Source organism: Staurois parvus, unplaced genomic scaffold (genome assembly GCF_062004578.1).
Source record: "Staurois parvus isolate SC_StPar_1 unplaced genomic scaffold, SC_StPar_1.0 ptg000232l, whole genome shotgun sequence".
Classification (NCBI taxonomy): Eukaryota; Metazoa; Chordata; class Amphibia; order Anura; family Ranidae; genus Staurois; species Staurois parvus.
The window spans coordinates 1,013,969-1,029,568 of NW_028318028.1; the positions used below are offsets into that span (position 1 = coordinate 1,013,969).

Consider the following 15,600-nt stretch of genomic DNA (forward strand, 5'->3'; position numbering starts at 1 on the left):
ACCAGGACAAAAAATGATGGGAAACCCAAAATGTAATGTTTTTCAGGAAGGGAGGTGACATCTTTCAGTCTAAGTTCCAATGCAGCTGTCTAAGAGAGCTCTAGATATCACTTGGGCTATCTTCCTGTTTTTCATGAACCTTCGGAGGAAGCTGCAGTGTCCTTCATCATCCAATAGAAAAAAAAAAGGCAAATTGGCCTGTCTTTGTGTGTTTATGACTATTGAATGAATATTACGTTGAGGGTGGGGACTAGTGTGAAAATAGTTCCGTGGTCCCTAGAAAGCACTTCTAAGTGTTGGATATCTAAACAGGTTTAGTTTTACCATCTATGTCCCATTAGGGAAATTTCCCTTCATTTCCTGTTCCATAGACATCTGAGGAAATGAAAGGAAGTGTCTCCTAGGTAAGGGAAATCCTTTCTTAAATATCTGTCAACAGAATAAGTATCCCATTAGAAGACATGAGTTTTCCCTCAGCCCGGGTTCACATATATGCGGTGCGGTACATCGCATGTGATTTGCACAGCAACTGCACCACATTCCTGTGCAAATCACATGTGATTTGTGTGCAGTACAATTGGAGCCATAAATTTTGTATGGCTCTAACCCACACCAAAAAAGGTACAGGACCCCTGTTTTGGTCCGCACTAGAATCGGATTGCATGGGTCTTCACACCTATGGGACCAGATTCTGCACATTGCTGACCAATTACGGGGTGTTGTTAATATACACATCCACAGCGGCTTGCATGAATGTTGTGCGATTCTGATGTGGTGCAGAATTCGCACAGAAAACGCTGTGAATTCCGCACCGCATCAGTGTAAACCCAGGCTAAATGTCATTATTGTTGACAATGGTCAATAGAAGCAAGAAAAACTTGATAGGGTGTATATCCCTTCTCTTCTCAATTGAAAAGAAAAAGGTTTTGGATTTATATACACTTTAAAGGACAACTTTACTTTAATGTCTTACCTCCATCTACCCCAGTGAAGAGCAGGTAGTAAAATGCTAACCTTCAAGCCTGTTCCAGCCTTGGACCCACAACTCCTATTGATCATCATGTATGGTACGCCAGTTGTCCTATTCATTCCTTTGGCTGGTCCATACTCATGGCAGCCCCTAGCAATCCACAGCAGTACAGACCAAGCCAAATGTTCCATTTTTATTACACAACAGGTTTTTTTTTTCAGTGCTTATTAAACTCTCTATAGCCACATTAACCACTTGCCCTCCAGAGGATTTCCCCCCATTCCTGACCAGGCCATTTTTTGCGTTACGGAGCTATGTTATTTAACTGACAATTGTGCAGTCATGCAACGCTGCACCCAAATGAAATTTACGTCCTTTTTTTCCCACAAATTGAGCTTTCTTTCTGTGGCATTTGATCGCCTGTGCGTTTTTAATTTTTTGCACTATAAACAAAAACAGACCAACAATTTTGAGAACAAAACAATATTTTGGACTTTTTGCTATTAAACATGTCCAGTAAAAAAATGTAAAATTTCGTCATAGAGTTATGCCAAAATGTATTCTGCGACGTCTTTGCTAAAAAAAATCCCCATAAGTGTAAATTAATCGGTTTATGTGAAAGTTATAGCGTTTGCAAATGGTGGTATATATACTGAATTTTTTTTTTTACTAGTAATGGCAACTATCAGCGACTTATAGTGGGGCTGCGGTGGGCATTCTGATACTGGGGGGAATTGACTTGGTGTCACTGATACCCCAGTGACACCAATAGTGACCAGTGCTAAAAAAAAGCACTGACACTGTACTAATTGCACTGGGCAGAAAGGGGTTAACATGAGGGGCGATCAAAGGGTTAACTGTGTGCTGGGTGTGTTTTACTAGGGGGCCGTGTCAGTGTGCTTCACTATAAGCACACTGCTTTGGATGGCTGTGCTGTACACAGCCATCCAAAGCAGTGTGCCCAAGCTGACAGGGAGGAGAACTGTTAGCAAACAAAATAGTTCTCCTCCCTGTCGGAGATCGTCGGAAATCACCGGGTGCTGGTGAGTAATCGCCAGCTGGGACCCAGTGATTGACAGCCATGACCACGAAGGGCAGCATGTGTAGTGTGAGCCGCGCACGCGCCCCCTACCCAGAAATGCAAAATCACGTATATATACGTGATTTTGCGCACCCGTACCGCCCTGTATCAGTATTTCTGCTATAGGACAGTTGGGAAGAGGTTAATGCTACCTATGATAAGTGATGAATGGTCTTTTTTTAGCTGGAGATCTATGTATGGTGTAGGTTCCACAGTGAGTATAACAAGCATGTTTCACTGCATATACAGACTGATTTTACTGTTGTGGGTTTAGTAGCACTTAAAGGACAAGTAACTTTGCATAATTTTAATATGACCAAGAACTGTGAAGTTTTAATGTTTACCGTTTTGGTTGCACTCTGTTCATCCTCCATTTAGTTTCTTTTATTGATTGGGAAGGTGAAAAAATTATGTTAATTCCATTGCATATTTGAGTATAATATTGCTGATGTAGACAACTGAAAAGTGCCCTATTGTTTACATTGTTATTATTAACAGCATGTATTTTGATATGTTGGTGTCTCAAATTTTGTTATTTAAAAATCTGTAATGAATGTACCAATATATACACTGCTCAGAAAAATTAAAGGTACACTTTTTAATCATATTATAGCATCAAGTCAATTAAACTCCTGGGATATTGATCTGGTCAATTAAGTAGCAGAGGGGGTTGTTAATCAGTTTCAGCTGCTTTGGTGTTAATGAAATTAACAATAGGTGCACTAGATGGGCAACAATGAGACAACCCCAAAAACAGGAATGGTTTTACAGGTAGAGGTCACTAACATTTTTTCCCTACTCATCTATTTTGACTGTTTTTCACTAGTTTTGCATTTGGCTAGGGTCAGTGTCACTACTGGTAGCATGAGGCGATGCTTGGACCCTACAGAGGCTGCGCAGGCAGTCCAACTCATCCAGGATGGCACATCAATATGTGCCATTGCCAGAAGGTTTGCTGTGTCTCCCAACACAGTCTCAAGAGCATGGAGGAGATTCCAGGAGACAGGCTGTTACTCTAGGAGAACTGGACAGGGCTGTAGAAGGTCCTTAACCCATCAGTAGGACTAGTATCTGCTCCTTTGTGCAAGGAGGAAGAGGATGAGCACTGCCAGAGCCCTACAAAATGACCTCTGGTGTAAATGTCTCTGACCAAACAATCAGAAACAGACTTCATGAGGGTGGCCTGAGGGCCCAACGGCCCTGAATGCACTGGCCCGATACCATAGAGCTCCATTGGCGTTTGCCATTGAATACCACTGGCACCCTCTGCTTTTCACAGATGAGAGCAGGTTCACCCTGAGCACATGTGACAAACAGAAAAGGCTCTGGAAAAGCCATGGAGAACGTTATGTTGCCTCTGACATTGTTCAGCATGACCGTTTCGGTGGTGGGTCAGTGATGGACTGGAGAGGCATATCCATGGAGGGACGCACAGACCTCTACAGACTAGACAATGGCACCTTGGCTTCTATTAGGAATTATAACTGCAGGATCTAGCAGCCATTTTGGCCTCTCAGAGGGATCCAGTACATGCCCCAGAATAGGGGTGATAGGGGTAGTGAAACCAGCAATGCTATGTGAGTGTTACTGTGTCAGGGGGTAATCTGTGAAGCTGATACATTCGAAAAAGTGTCTCTGATGACAGCCGTTCACCTCAATTAGACACAGGGCTCTCCTGAGGTTTGTGTCCCCACTGGAAAGATTTGCCACCATTTCCCATCCCAGTGTTTCCCCAAGGAATTGTTGTAGGATCTTCTTTTTTCCTCTTACTGGCTGTATTCATTGTATATTCCTATGGACAATCCACCAGGGAGACACTGACACAGGTCCGTGACTCCCTGGCATTTTGTGCAGGTGCATTGTGGAGTAAACACTGCCATATCTGGTAGAAAGGGATATTATTATTATTATACTTGATTTATATATTGCCAACAGTTTGCACAACTCTTTACAATCTAAAAGGAGACAGTGTAGTTACAATACAACAAAATACAAGAGGATTAAGAAGGCCCTGCTCATTAGAGCTTACAATCAAATAGGGTGGGGCAACAAAAGTACAAAAGGTGAACTATGGGGGATGAGCCAATGGAAGAGTTAAAAGTTCAATTGTTAGTTGGAGGCGGGATAGGCTTTATTGAAGAGATGAGTTTTCAGGGAACGCCTAAATGTGGCCAGAGTAGGAGATAGCCGGACAAATTGAGGTAGAGAGTTCCAGAGAAGGGAAGAGGCTCTGAAGAAACCCTAGAAACAAGCATGGGAGGAGGAGACAAGAGAGCTAGAGAACAGGAGGTCTTGGGAGGAGAGAGAGGATGGTTTGGTCGATATTTGGAGACAAGATTGCTGATTTAGGTCGAGCTGTGAATGACTTTGTTGTGTGGTATAGCCACTTTTCACATTATTAATGGGCCCCATAGTGTTCACATTGCTGTGATTCATGTATGGTTTTCCTGGTTCCTTCTACTGAACTGGATGAATGACTTGCAGGAAACAAATTGTGGCCAGTTAGAGATCTGTGTGAGATGGAATGGACATGGAGTAGACCTTATAGCAAGGTAGAGCAGATAAAAGTAAATTGCATACAGTTGGATTAACACAGGTGGTCATTGGAAGCTATGACTTAGCTTTAAGTGGTATTAAACCCGAAAGCAAACATTTATTATATTGCTGTTTAACAATTCTTAGATGTGATGGCTGCACTCATTTTCCTTTTTTTAAGCTTTCTTTATTTTATTTTCACCTAGTGATCCAGTCAGTCTATAATTTTTTAACAGAACAAGCTGTCCTGCAGATGTAGTGGTTAGAGGGTTGAGACCAGGAGCAGACTGACAACTCATGGGGCCCCCGGGCAATAGGGGATCATGGGGCCCCTGTGTCCTTGCCCAAACGCAAAAAAGCCTATGAAAAAGGTACCAGGGGCATCTCATGGGGCCCCCTACTGACCCCGGGCCCTCGGGCAGTGCCCGAGTTTCCAAATGGTCAGTCCGCCCCTGGTTGAGACAAAGCATTTATTTCGCTTATATGGGGTGCTTACAACGGTCAACTTTTATTTGTTTATGTAAAACTTTATCCCTAAAGGAACAAAAATCTTACTGTAACTGCTTAAAAAATGTTAGCTGCAGTTTGGCTTCAATTTTTTAACACTAACACTCCCTTCTCCCCCTAGACTGACAATTCTGCTGTCCAAAAGTGCCCCCTGTGCTCTTTGATCCTGAGTGGGGACACTGTAGTACAGGAGGTGTGTTACTGTCCAGGTAACCAGGTGAAAACAGAGGGGGAAAAAAGCCTAAAAAGGGAAACTAGCACAGCCACCACATCTAATGGTCGGTAGGCTGAAATATATAAAATTTTTGGTTTTGGGTTTAATTGCACTTTAAGGTCGTCAGTGAACCATATACCTTTCAGAAGTATTTTTCTACAGATATAAACTTCACTGTTGTTGGCTATTGTGAACATTTTGAGTCTATTTAAAACCCAACTCAAGCTAAACTTAGGGAACTTGTATGCAGATTTGAAGTTGGCTTCAAGTCAGTTCTCTGCCCTCCACTGCCCCACATCCCACAACGCCTCATTAGGGATTGCTGAGGCGTGCACATTGCATTCTTCTGTCAGTCCCTTTCACACATAAGGCCCATTGTCTTTGGTTTTTCCATATCCCAGCAAAGAAACAAGGGACGGTTATTATAATTCTTAATTTTATTACAGGTTCATTTATTTCACTTAAGTGATTACAAACGTATTTCTGACAAATATATATTATTTTCAAAATAATACAAAAAAGATAAATATTACATATATAAAATTTGTCTGGTAAATAAATAGGACATAAATAGATACGTATATGTGTTAGCAGTAAACGCTTTGGATTACAACAATCAAGGTATTAATTACTACCAGATTCTTTATTTTTTTTTCTTTTATGACATTTTCGCATAATCCACTTGATTTTAACTCCTTGACTGCCAGGCTGCATGATGCAGTCACTCATTGAGGTAAGAAGGCACGTTGTAGGGAAGTACTTAATGCATTGCAAGGTGTCATAATACAAATATCAAAAATTAACTAAAAGAAAAAAAATGAACTAAAAAAAAAATATATAACTGAATAAAGCAGAATGTGATTTAACTGTACTGTGCAAAATGGGAATGAAGCAGCCAATCAGACATTTACAAATTTATTGAAGCAAAGTGCAATACCCTGAACAGGTATTGAAATTTGATTGGTTGATATGCATTATTGCGCGTTTCTATGAATTGGTGCACTTTGTGCGCCAATGTCATAGTTGCAAATGACAGCAATTTGTAGCCGATTGGTCCCGTTTACAACACATTTCTATGTTAAAGTTCTGAAACAATGCTTAATCTTACTTATTAACTGTGTATCAAGCCAAAACCATTTAACACAATGAATCAAACATAGCTTGATGTCTTCCAGCGACATGCAAGGTCAACAAAAAGTATACTTATAAATAGTTATAAAAATCTCTATAGCCTTAATAAAAAATCATATATAACAACTGACCAATACACAGGTAATAAATATATAACTTTGTTTCAGAAGATTGTGACTTAAAAAAAATTGCTGGTATGAAAAGGAGCTGTAGCTTTCCCATGTGCATTTTGAATGTCAGGCAACTTGGAGGTCTGCTACAGGGCCCAGCACCACATTGGTAAACAAGCCAACAAGTGTATGAATCAACATTATACACATTGTAGTGTATATAACCTAAGTAGTAGTGTATCTGTAGCCTACAGAATGATATTGTGGTGTTGTATTATAACACTGCAATGCATTGCAGAACCTACAAAAACATGAATATTTAAAAGTTATTGCAGGAGTTCACAGGGGTATAAATTGGGGGTTTTCACAACCAGAATACTGGTCCACGCTGGTCCCATTCTCACAAGTTTAGGTCCAGCCCAAACTATGGGCTTGAGACGAGGGGCAGTAAACATGCTAAATACCTTGCTCTGCTACATGATTCGGGGCCTCTTGTTCAATAACACAGTAGAGGGAAGCCCTTACACAATATAATGGACCTGTTAGCTATGGAACCTTGCAGGTGCCCATATCTGAATAGTTTAACAACAGATAAGGGTAGGGGTAATTTGTGCAAAAGATAATGGTCTTTGAAGCTACTGTGTAGCCTTCAAGTGAGACCACTTAGTCCTGAGAATCTGTATAAAGGCACTTGGAAAAGAGTCTTGAGATTGTTCTTTCCTCTAGAGGTGGAGGAACTTCACAGAATGCCTTGCTTCTTATTAGAAACTCAACTGCTGTGCTGGTCTGATCACCAGATTGAAATAACAAAGATTGATCGAAGCTTTTTTTCCCATGATTTTCATACTCAATCAGAGACGGACAGCCTGTGGAAGATTGGCAATCTCTTGGTGGAAGTCACTTGACTTGACACTTCGAAGACGGGAGACTCTGACCCACTGCTATAGCACTCATTCTCAGTAAGAGAACTGGAGGAAGGTGTGCGGAAAAGTACAGGGTTTCCGAAGGGATCTTGAGGAAGGGTTCCAGCTCTTGAGCACCGACATGAGCAACAGCGAGAGCATGAGTCCACTCCTTTGAGGGTGGAAACATGGCTTCTGGTCTCAAGAGGAGCAGGAGAGAAAAGCATGTCTGTTGAGGGTGGTGGAGATACTGAAGGAGCTCTGGAGAATGAAGAAGGATCTGGGAAGCCTGGTGGTGGAGGTGACCCTCTTCGCATTGGTACACCTGTATAGCTGAGGCTCTGGCGCAGAACTTGCTGGTGGGAAGCTCCTTGTTCAGCTGGGTGGTGGATGAAGTTGCAGCGAGACCCATATGGACACTCTCCGTACAAGTAGAACTTGTGGCAATACTCTGTCTTGTATTTTGGGTGACGGTTTGGTTCTCTTAGCTCCTGCTGTCCATGAGCAAACTGGCATTTGGAGCCGTACTTGCAGGTCCCCGTTTCAGAAAAGGTGCGACATAACTCCGTCTTGTAACGAGGTGAAGGAGCAGGGAGAGCAGGCAGGGGTGCCTTCAGTGGTGGGAACCCCGGAGGTGGAGGTAGTGCAGTCCGGGGTCCTTCTGTAAGGCTAACTGACCGATCTGCTCTAAAGGGAGCACGAGGTGGTTCAAAATTCCAAGGATCTCGAGAAACCCAACGAGTTTCATCACACAGTTCAGGGGCACAAGAGTGTCTCCTCTGAGGACTGGAGAAGCTGTGGTCATTGGCAGTATCAAAGTCTTCTGAGAGGCTTAAATTTCGTAGGTTCTGTAGATCAAACAAGATATCAGATTTAGAGCAAGGCCTAAACATGTCAGCATAAAAACACTATCCAAAATTTTGAAAAATAGGAACATAACAACTTTGTATACATTGTTACTTAGAACGTTTAGAAGTGAAAGGCCTTTGTTACACCAAGTTCTGGAGTCAAAGGTCACATATAGAAGAACCAGCAACTTCCTCCATAGGAAGAACAGATGGCTGTGTTCAAATATAAAGCATGCATCTGTGCTAAGGCGGAAATGGTTATGTTTGGGTTGAAAATATGAAAACACTTAAGATATCAGATAGCCACAATTGGGTGGGAACTCAAAAACAGGAAGCCACAAGATCAGAGGCTTTTTATATGTTTTACGAAGCCAAAAAGTGCCTCTGAATGTTTTCTCGCTAACTATAACAGACATACTGGATCAAGAATGGAGCAGTAACCAAATTTCATCATTCTGAAAAAAAAAAAGAATTTGGTAGTTTCTGGCAACTGCTCCAGCTGTGCTCTAAGTTTTGACAAAATAGACAAACAAGAGCAAAAGTAGATTGGATGCTCATATCAACCAATTAGGATTCATCTTTCAAATTAAGGCAGAGGTTTGATCACTATGGGTTATTGATCAAGTATTAGTGAAGCAGGCTCCACAGTGTAAGATTTTACAACACAGGCACAAAGGAAAATAGGACTGTCGACTCATTTAGGTGTTTGTTTTTATCTCCTTGAAAAAAGCATGGAATTTGCCTGCTATGGGCAACACAAATTGTATTTAATCTAGCTTTCTCTTATCAGGTTTACTATCAATATATAGAACACACCAAGACTGGACAGAAAGAAAGGAGCTGGAAATGAGTATAGTAGAGGGTTATTTAAAAATACAAGGCCTGGGTGGAAGCTTGAAAAAAAAAAAAAAAACAAGTGGCACAAAGACTGTGTAAGTTGCGTAAAGCCAGCCAGTCATTTAAGAGCAAACATTTGCAAGTAATGTGACCGGTTCAAGCATCTCTTGCGACATTCTGCACCATGAAGGGCAACTCCCAAGAGATAACAAGCAGTTGCTAGCATTGGAAGAGGTTTGTGATCCCTAAAAAAAGATTTTGCAATGGCTTGTAAAATATTGCAACTATTTTTTTCTGTAGGAAAGAAACAGAGCAATCTTGTTGCGTGGAAGATGCAGTCAAAAAAAAAAAGTTGTGGCAGATCATCTCTTACTCCTGAGATTCCTTTTGAGAAACTTGTTGGCCAAGAAAACCCAACAATCTGTTTGTACAACCTCAGAAAGATTGACCAGCAACTATTCAGCTCAAAAGCCAAGGAGATGGATTAGGTAGACCCATACGTTTGCTTGTATTTTGCAAAATCTAAAGGAGACTGTATAGAGATTGTACAATTAAAGTATAATGCGTATGTCCAGCTTTAGTAACAGTGATGACAAAAACTTTTGAAGATCCATAGTAACAGATAAAGGTACATGGCCTTTAGAAGGTACAGTGTGCAGATGTCAAGGACTGAGTGACGTGTAGGAACAGAGTGGTGTGTGTGTGGGGGGGGGGGGGGGGTGTCAGGAAGGTGCAGCAGGTTACAAAGATTAAGTGATACGTAGGTCTACGACATGATTGACAGCACGGTAGAAGATGTGAATGACAGATGGAACAAGAACAAAGGCAGTGATGTACGCAGTCTGGCAGGGAGCAGCGACATGCCACTGGAACTATGTTGTTTTGGTTTGGTTGGGCAATACAGATCTAAGCTTTAATGTCACCTGGCTGCGAATGCAAACAGTTGCCTGGTAACATACTGTAAGCCTTTAATACCAACGCAGAGAACAATGGGACACAAAATATCCCTAGCCTATTTTTTTGTAAAACGCAATTGTAAAACACTGAAGGGGTGCTGTGTACAGGGAATGGCCGATCAGCAGCTCTGGTAGATCTCAAAAGAGTTAAAGGTAAACATGGAACTATGTCTCATATTGTAGCTCATCTGTTGTCCTTCTGCTAAGCATCAGATTTACGTCTGCAGTGCAAAATGACAGCTGGAATTTGACAATTTGAATTTGATTAAGTGCTCTGAGTCTAGACAAGCACAGTTTATTTCAGGCAGCTTCATAAATGTGGAAAATTGCCTGATAAAAAAAAAAATATATAGAGCTTACCTAAAACCCATGCCTGCCAAAATGTATTTTTGTCCCACCCTGCCCTAGTTGCTTATCTCCTTCCCCAGATGTACTTGTTTCTGTCTTCAAAGTTGACAGCCATCGCCACGTTCTAAGTTCAAACCAACCTAAGCTCCCCCTATCACTGACATGTTGGGGGTCACCTATATGCCCTCTCTACCTTCAGCTTTCCAAAAGTCTTCTAAATGTACAACATTATCTTTTTATCTCACATCCGGTATAAGGGGCCCACCCTGCCCATCTCCTTTGTCAGTGTTCAGCCCGGTGTTACCAGCTCTAGCACACAGCAGTAAAGTTCTGTTAAAAGTCTGAAAGTATCTTTCAAGTTTCTCGAACAAGCTGTACACACACATTTCTTAGCCTACAACAGAAGACATATTAGTGCCCTAAAGTTTGTAAAAACAAAAAAACAAAAACAAATTCTGCCCAACATGAATCACCCAAGCCTGTCTCACCTGATAAATAGTGCGAATATCCAGGATCGTGGACATATTGATCAGAACTAAGTGCCTGCTTCTCCACCCAGTAATTTCTTTGAGCAGTCAGTGCTGTTCTTCTGTGCTAGCTCCCTAGGCTTATATATTCCCCAAACCCCTCCCCTCTCATTGCTGTCATCTATGAGGTCATCCCTTCAGGGTGAAGTCCACAGAAAAGGAGGGGAGGGGTAGTGTTAGCTAATCTCTGTCAAGCTAGGAAAACAAGTCAGTCTCCAGCCAAGTGTAAGAAAGGGGAGGAGTAAATAAAAACTGATGGAGAAGAAAGAAGAAATCGAGAGGAAAATAGGAAAGAAAAAACTGAGAACGGAGAACAAGACAGAAACTGACAAGAGGAGGGATGGAAAAAGAAGGAAAGCGGTGAAATAAACTAAAGTGGTGGAGAGGAAGAGACTGGAGAGAAGGAAAACTAAGACAGAGTTGGGAAAGGGTAAAGAGGACAAGAGGGGGGAATAGTGGACAGGAGTAGAAAGAGGAGGAAGGGTGAAGAGGAGGAGAGGGACAAGAGTAGAGGGGAGGAGAGAGGAAAGAGATGGGGAGAGGAAAGGGAAAGGAGGATGAGAGAGAAGAGGGAGAAGGGTGGAGTGGAGAAAAAAAAGATAGGAGAGAAGAGGAAAGAGAAAAGAAGAGAAAAGAGGACAGATGAAGAGAAGTTAGTGGAAAGATGAGGAAAGAGAAGAAAGAAGAGGAAGGGAGAGAAGACATAAAGAAAGAAAAAAGTGAAGACAGGAGAGAAAAGTAAAAGTGAGCAGAAAGAGAGAACTAGCACAGAGAAGAGGAAAGGGTAAGGAGAACAAAGAAGAGCAGACAGAGGATGAGAGAAAAGTGGTAGAAGGGTGGAGTGGAGAAAGAAATTTAGGAGAGAGGAGCAAAGGGGAAAGAAGAGATGAGAGAACAGAGGAAGAGAGGATAGGGGAAAGAGGAGGAGAGAGGAGAGAGGAGACAGAAGAGGAAAGAGAGGAGACAGAATGGAAGAAGAAGAGAACAGAGGAGAGAAAAGAAAAAGTAAGCAAAAAGAGAGAACTAGAATACAGAAGAGGAAATGGTAAGGAGAACACAGGAGAGCAGAAAGAGGAAGAGAGAGGAGAGGAAAGGAGAGAGCAGGAAAGAGTAAAGTGAAGAGAGGAAAGAAAAAGTGAGGAGACAGAAGGTATGCTTAGGAGTGCTTAGGAGTAGAGAGAAAAGGGGAATAGGAGAGGAGCAGGCAAAAAGAGAAGCTTGGAAAGAAAGAGTGCAGAGGAGGAAAGGGGAAAGATGATGTAATACAAAAGGCCACAGAGGTCAACAGAAAAAGGGGGAGAGAAAGTGAGGAGTAAGAGGAGAAGGGTAAAGAGGAGATGAAAGGAGAGGAGGGGGGGAGGACAACAGAATTGAGGAAGGGAGAGAATAAAATGGAAAGCGCTAATAGGGAGAGAGAGGAGAGCAGGAATCAAGGAAATAGAAAGTAAGGAGAGAATGTGAGGAGAGAAAAGGAGAACTGAGTCACAAAACGTAAGGACAGGAGGGTGGTGGGAGGGAAATAAAAAAAGAAAAGAGGAACATTCACTGTGAAAGGAGAGGAAAAATTCTGAGAAGATAGCCAAAGCGGAAGAGAAGTCCAATCCCCCAGGACCACTTTGCAGAGGGACTTTCCAACTTTGTGGGTGAATAAGTTCCAAACAATTTGTACAGAATAGTTCTGAAAACATGTATGCTGTTTGAAAGAAGGAAACAATCTGAGAAGATTGTGTAGAAAAGACAGTCACCTTCCTGGATCTTTGCCACCCATACAACACAAAATAGGGAAAGGAAAAAGAGAAAGATATTAAGGAGAAAAGACAAAAACAGCAAGAGAGAAGCAGAGGAGAAAAAGAGGGCCTGTGGACAAAGAAAGAAACAGGCAGGCTGAAAAATATCTCCAGCTTTGGATATTCCCTTTGAAACCCCCATCAATTAAATCTAGACAAATTTGGTACTGGCTTGACAAAAGGACTCATAAACTTCCTAGTATTTTTTTTAAAAACTTAATTTATCTAAGTGGATATCAATCCATACCTATATGATTTGCATGGGCACTGGGACTGGCACTAGACAGGAGACCAAGATCTGGTGGATGTCCAATTGGCCCAGTTACAACCCGCCTGCAGTAAGCTAGGGGGATAGTGCAAGTAGTCAAAACTGTGCACCCGCCGTCCACTTCACATGGAAAGATGCACTTGTAGGCAGTTGGTATTTGATGCGGTCACTTTGCAAATGTGATAGCTTCTCTGTGCCTATTGCTGTCATTATCAGAGCTAGGGCTTCATTTTGCCCAATCCATTTCTTTGCTGACATAGGAGCACTATTGGTTTTGATCCTTCCACATAGAATAATTGGGAACTATTTGCAGGGAGATGTTCCAGAAGGATAGCCTGAAATGCACATGGAAAGGAGTCATAGTTACATATTTAGTCTGGCTGAAAAAAGACAAAAGTCCATCCAGTTCAACCATAAAAAAAAAAGTTATAATCCTATACCCACAGTTGATCCAGAGGAAGGCAAAAAAAACCCCCAGCAAAGTATGATCCAATTTGCTCCTGCTGGGAAAAAAATTCCTTCCTGATCCCCAGAGAGGCATTTTCCCTGGATCAACTTTACCTATAAATGTTAGTATCCAGTTATATTCTGTGTATTTAAGAAAGAATCCAGGCCTTTTTTCAATCAATCCACTGAGCTGGCCAGAACCAACACTTGAGGGAGTCTATTCCACGTTTTCACAGCTCTCACTGTGAAGAAACCTTTCCGTGTTTGGAGATTACATTTCTTTTCCTCCAGATGTAAAGAGTGCCCCCTTGTCCTCTGTGATGACCTCAGGGTGAATAACTCTACACTCTTTTCTCATAGCTGAGCTCCTCCATACCTCTTATAAGGTTGGTTTCCCTTCTCTGTACTTTCTACAGTTCCCCAATGTTCTTTTTGTGAATTGGTGCCCAAAACTGAACTGCATATTCCAGATGAGGTCTTACTAATAATTTGTACCGGGGTAATATGATATCTCTCTCTCTGGAGTCTATACTTCTGTTAATACAAGAGAGGATTTTGCTCACTTTAGAAACCGCAGCTTGATCAACTCAAACATTAATAAACTGACTGCAAGCATTTTGGGCCATTTCTGTGCAAGCAAGCCATAATGGGGTTTATTTACTAAAGCTGGAGAGTCCAAAATCAGACTCCCTTCTGCCTAGAAACCAATCAGCTTCTAACCTCAGCTTGTTCAATGAAGCTTTGGCAATGAAACCTGGAAGCTGATTGGTTTCTATGCAGAAGGGAGTCTGATGTTGGACTCTCCAGCTTTAGTAAATAAACCCCAATGAGTCCAAGACACTTGTCATTAACCTGTTAGCACATAAAAAAGGGCGCACAATGCTCACAATCAGTTGCATGACTTTTTAATTTGTTCACGACTCCTTTCCATATGAATTCCAGGCTATCCTTATTTGCTTAGCTCATAACAGTCAACTATATACAGAGTTCAAAAGCTCAAGCTGAAATTATCAATCACTTGAATGAGCATTGACACCTACTCCCTTTCTTGTTCTCTTTGCCTGGCTTTTTTAGATGAAATTAAATACCTTCAGATTTGCTCTGTCGTTAGAAACCCATTATATCCTATTAATCCAGTATCATGGTACACCCTGTATTCAATTTTTGATTGTATAGCAAAGTTTTATATGAATTTTAGGAAAAACAGATATAAACACCAGTTTATAAATAAGTAAAATAAATTAAAATTGACCCTAAGAATTTTTTAGCATAGGAGAAAGAGAGAGAATAACACAAACATAAAAAATGAGGATAAAAAAGAATTTGAAAAAGTGAAAAAATTGTCAAGCAGAAAGGTTGTGTTTATTCACACTAAAGTCATTCATGTGACTGTGTGCTTGCTTATCAGGAAATTGTATTCACTGTCTGCACTGTGAACCACATCTAATTAGTCTCTATGGTGACCACATGCTTGCTGTACATGTTTACGGTCACAAGAGTGCAAAACTCCACGGTACCATAGAACATGGCTTTGAAATAGGAAGATTGATTAGATGTGGTTCATAGTGTAGTCGACAGTACCTCTTTGTGGAAGTGCCTGCATTAAAAACTGTCTGTGTTGCCCTGTGGCAGCCAAGCGCATTAAAAAATGTTCTGGTTAAAGCTACGGCTAGAGAATTAGGAGAATGTGACTCTGGTAAATGAAATCCAGTGCATTTTGCATTCATAAATTTTGAATAGGTAATTTGGCTATCCTTTTAAATATTAACAAGGAGATAATGTTAGTTACACATTAAACATTAACCCAACTTGTGGCTGGAAACTTTGTCAATTGTATGAGCCTTTACCTGATTAGGATGAAAACAGGTAATTTTGGCAGTGTCAAATATTCGTAGCTCTAAAGGGACAATACCAGGACAAAATAACATTGTCATCAAATAGTGCAATACCCCCATACTCACCAATCCAGGTTCCCTTCCCGTCTTCTTGCTGCAGGAGGCCAGCCTCAGTTAGAGCTGATATTGGAGGATGTCTGAGCTTGCCCGGGTAGATGGCTCCACTGCTATCCTCACCCCAACATGGCAGTGTTTGGGCCTGACAATTGTCCACTCTGGCCTGAGCATTGTCACATA

At 41.5% G+C, this 15,600-nt stretch overlaps 1 protein-coding gene across 1 annotated transcript; it reads right to left on the reverse strand.

The window, feature by feature from the left end:
- Positions 1-5,726: 5,726 nt before the first annotated feature.
- ZFP36 (ZFP36 zinc finger CCCH-type) lies at positions 5,727-11,077 on the reverse strand. The gene is made up of 2 exons (XM_089679800.1): positions 10,928-11,077; positions 5,727-8,298 (listed from the first exon to the last, which is right to left on the reverse strand). The coding sequence occupies exons 1-2, from the start codon at positions 10,961-10,963 to the stop codon at positions 7,396-7,398; spliced, it is 939 nt and encodes a 312-aa protein (XP_089535926.1). The 5' UTR covers positions 10,964-11,077; the 3' UTR covers positions 5,727-7,395.
- Positions 11,078-15,600: the final 4,523 nt, after the last annotated feature.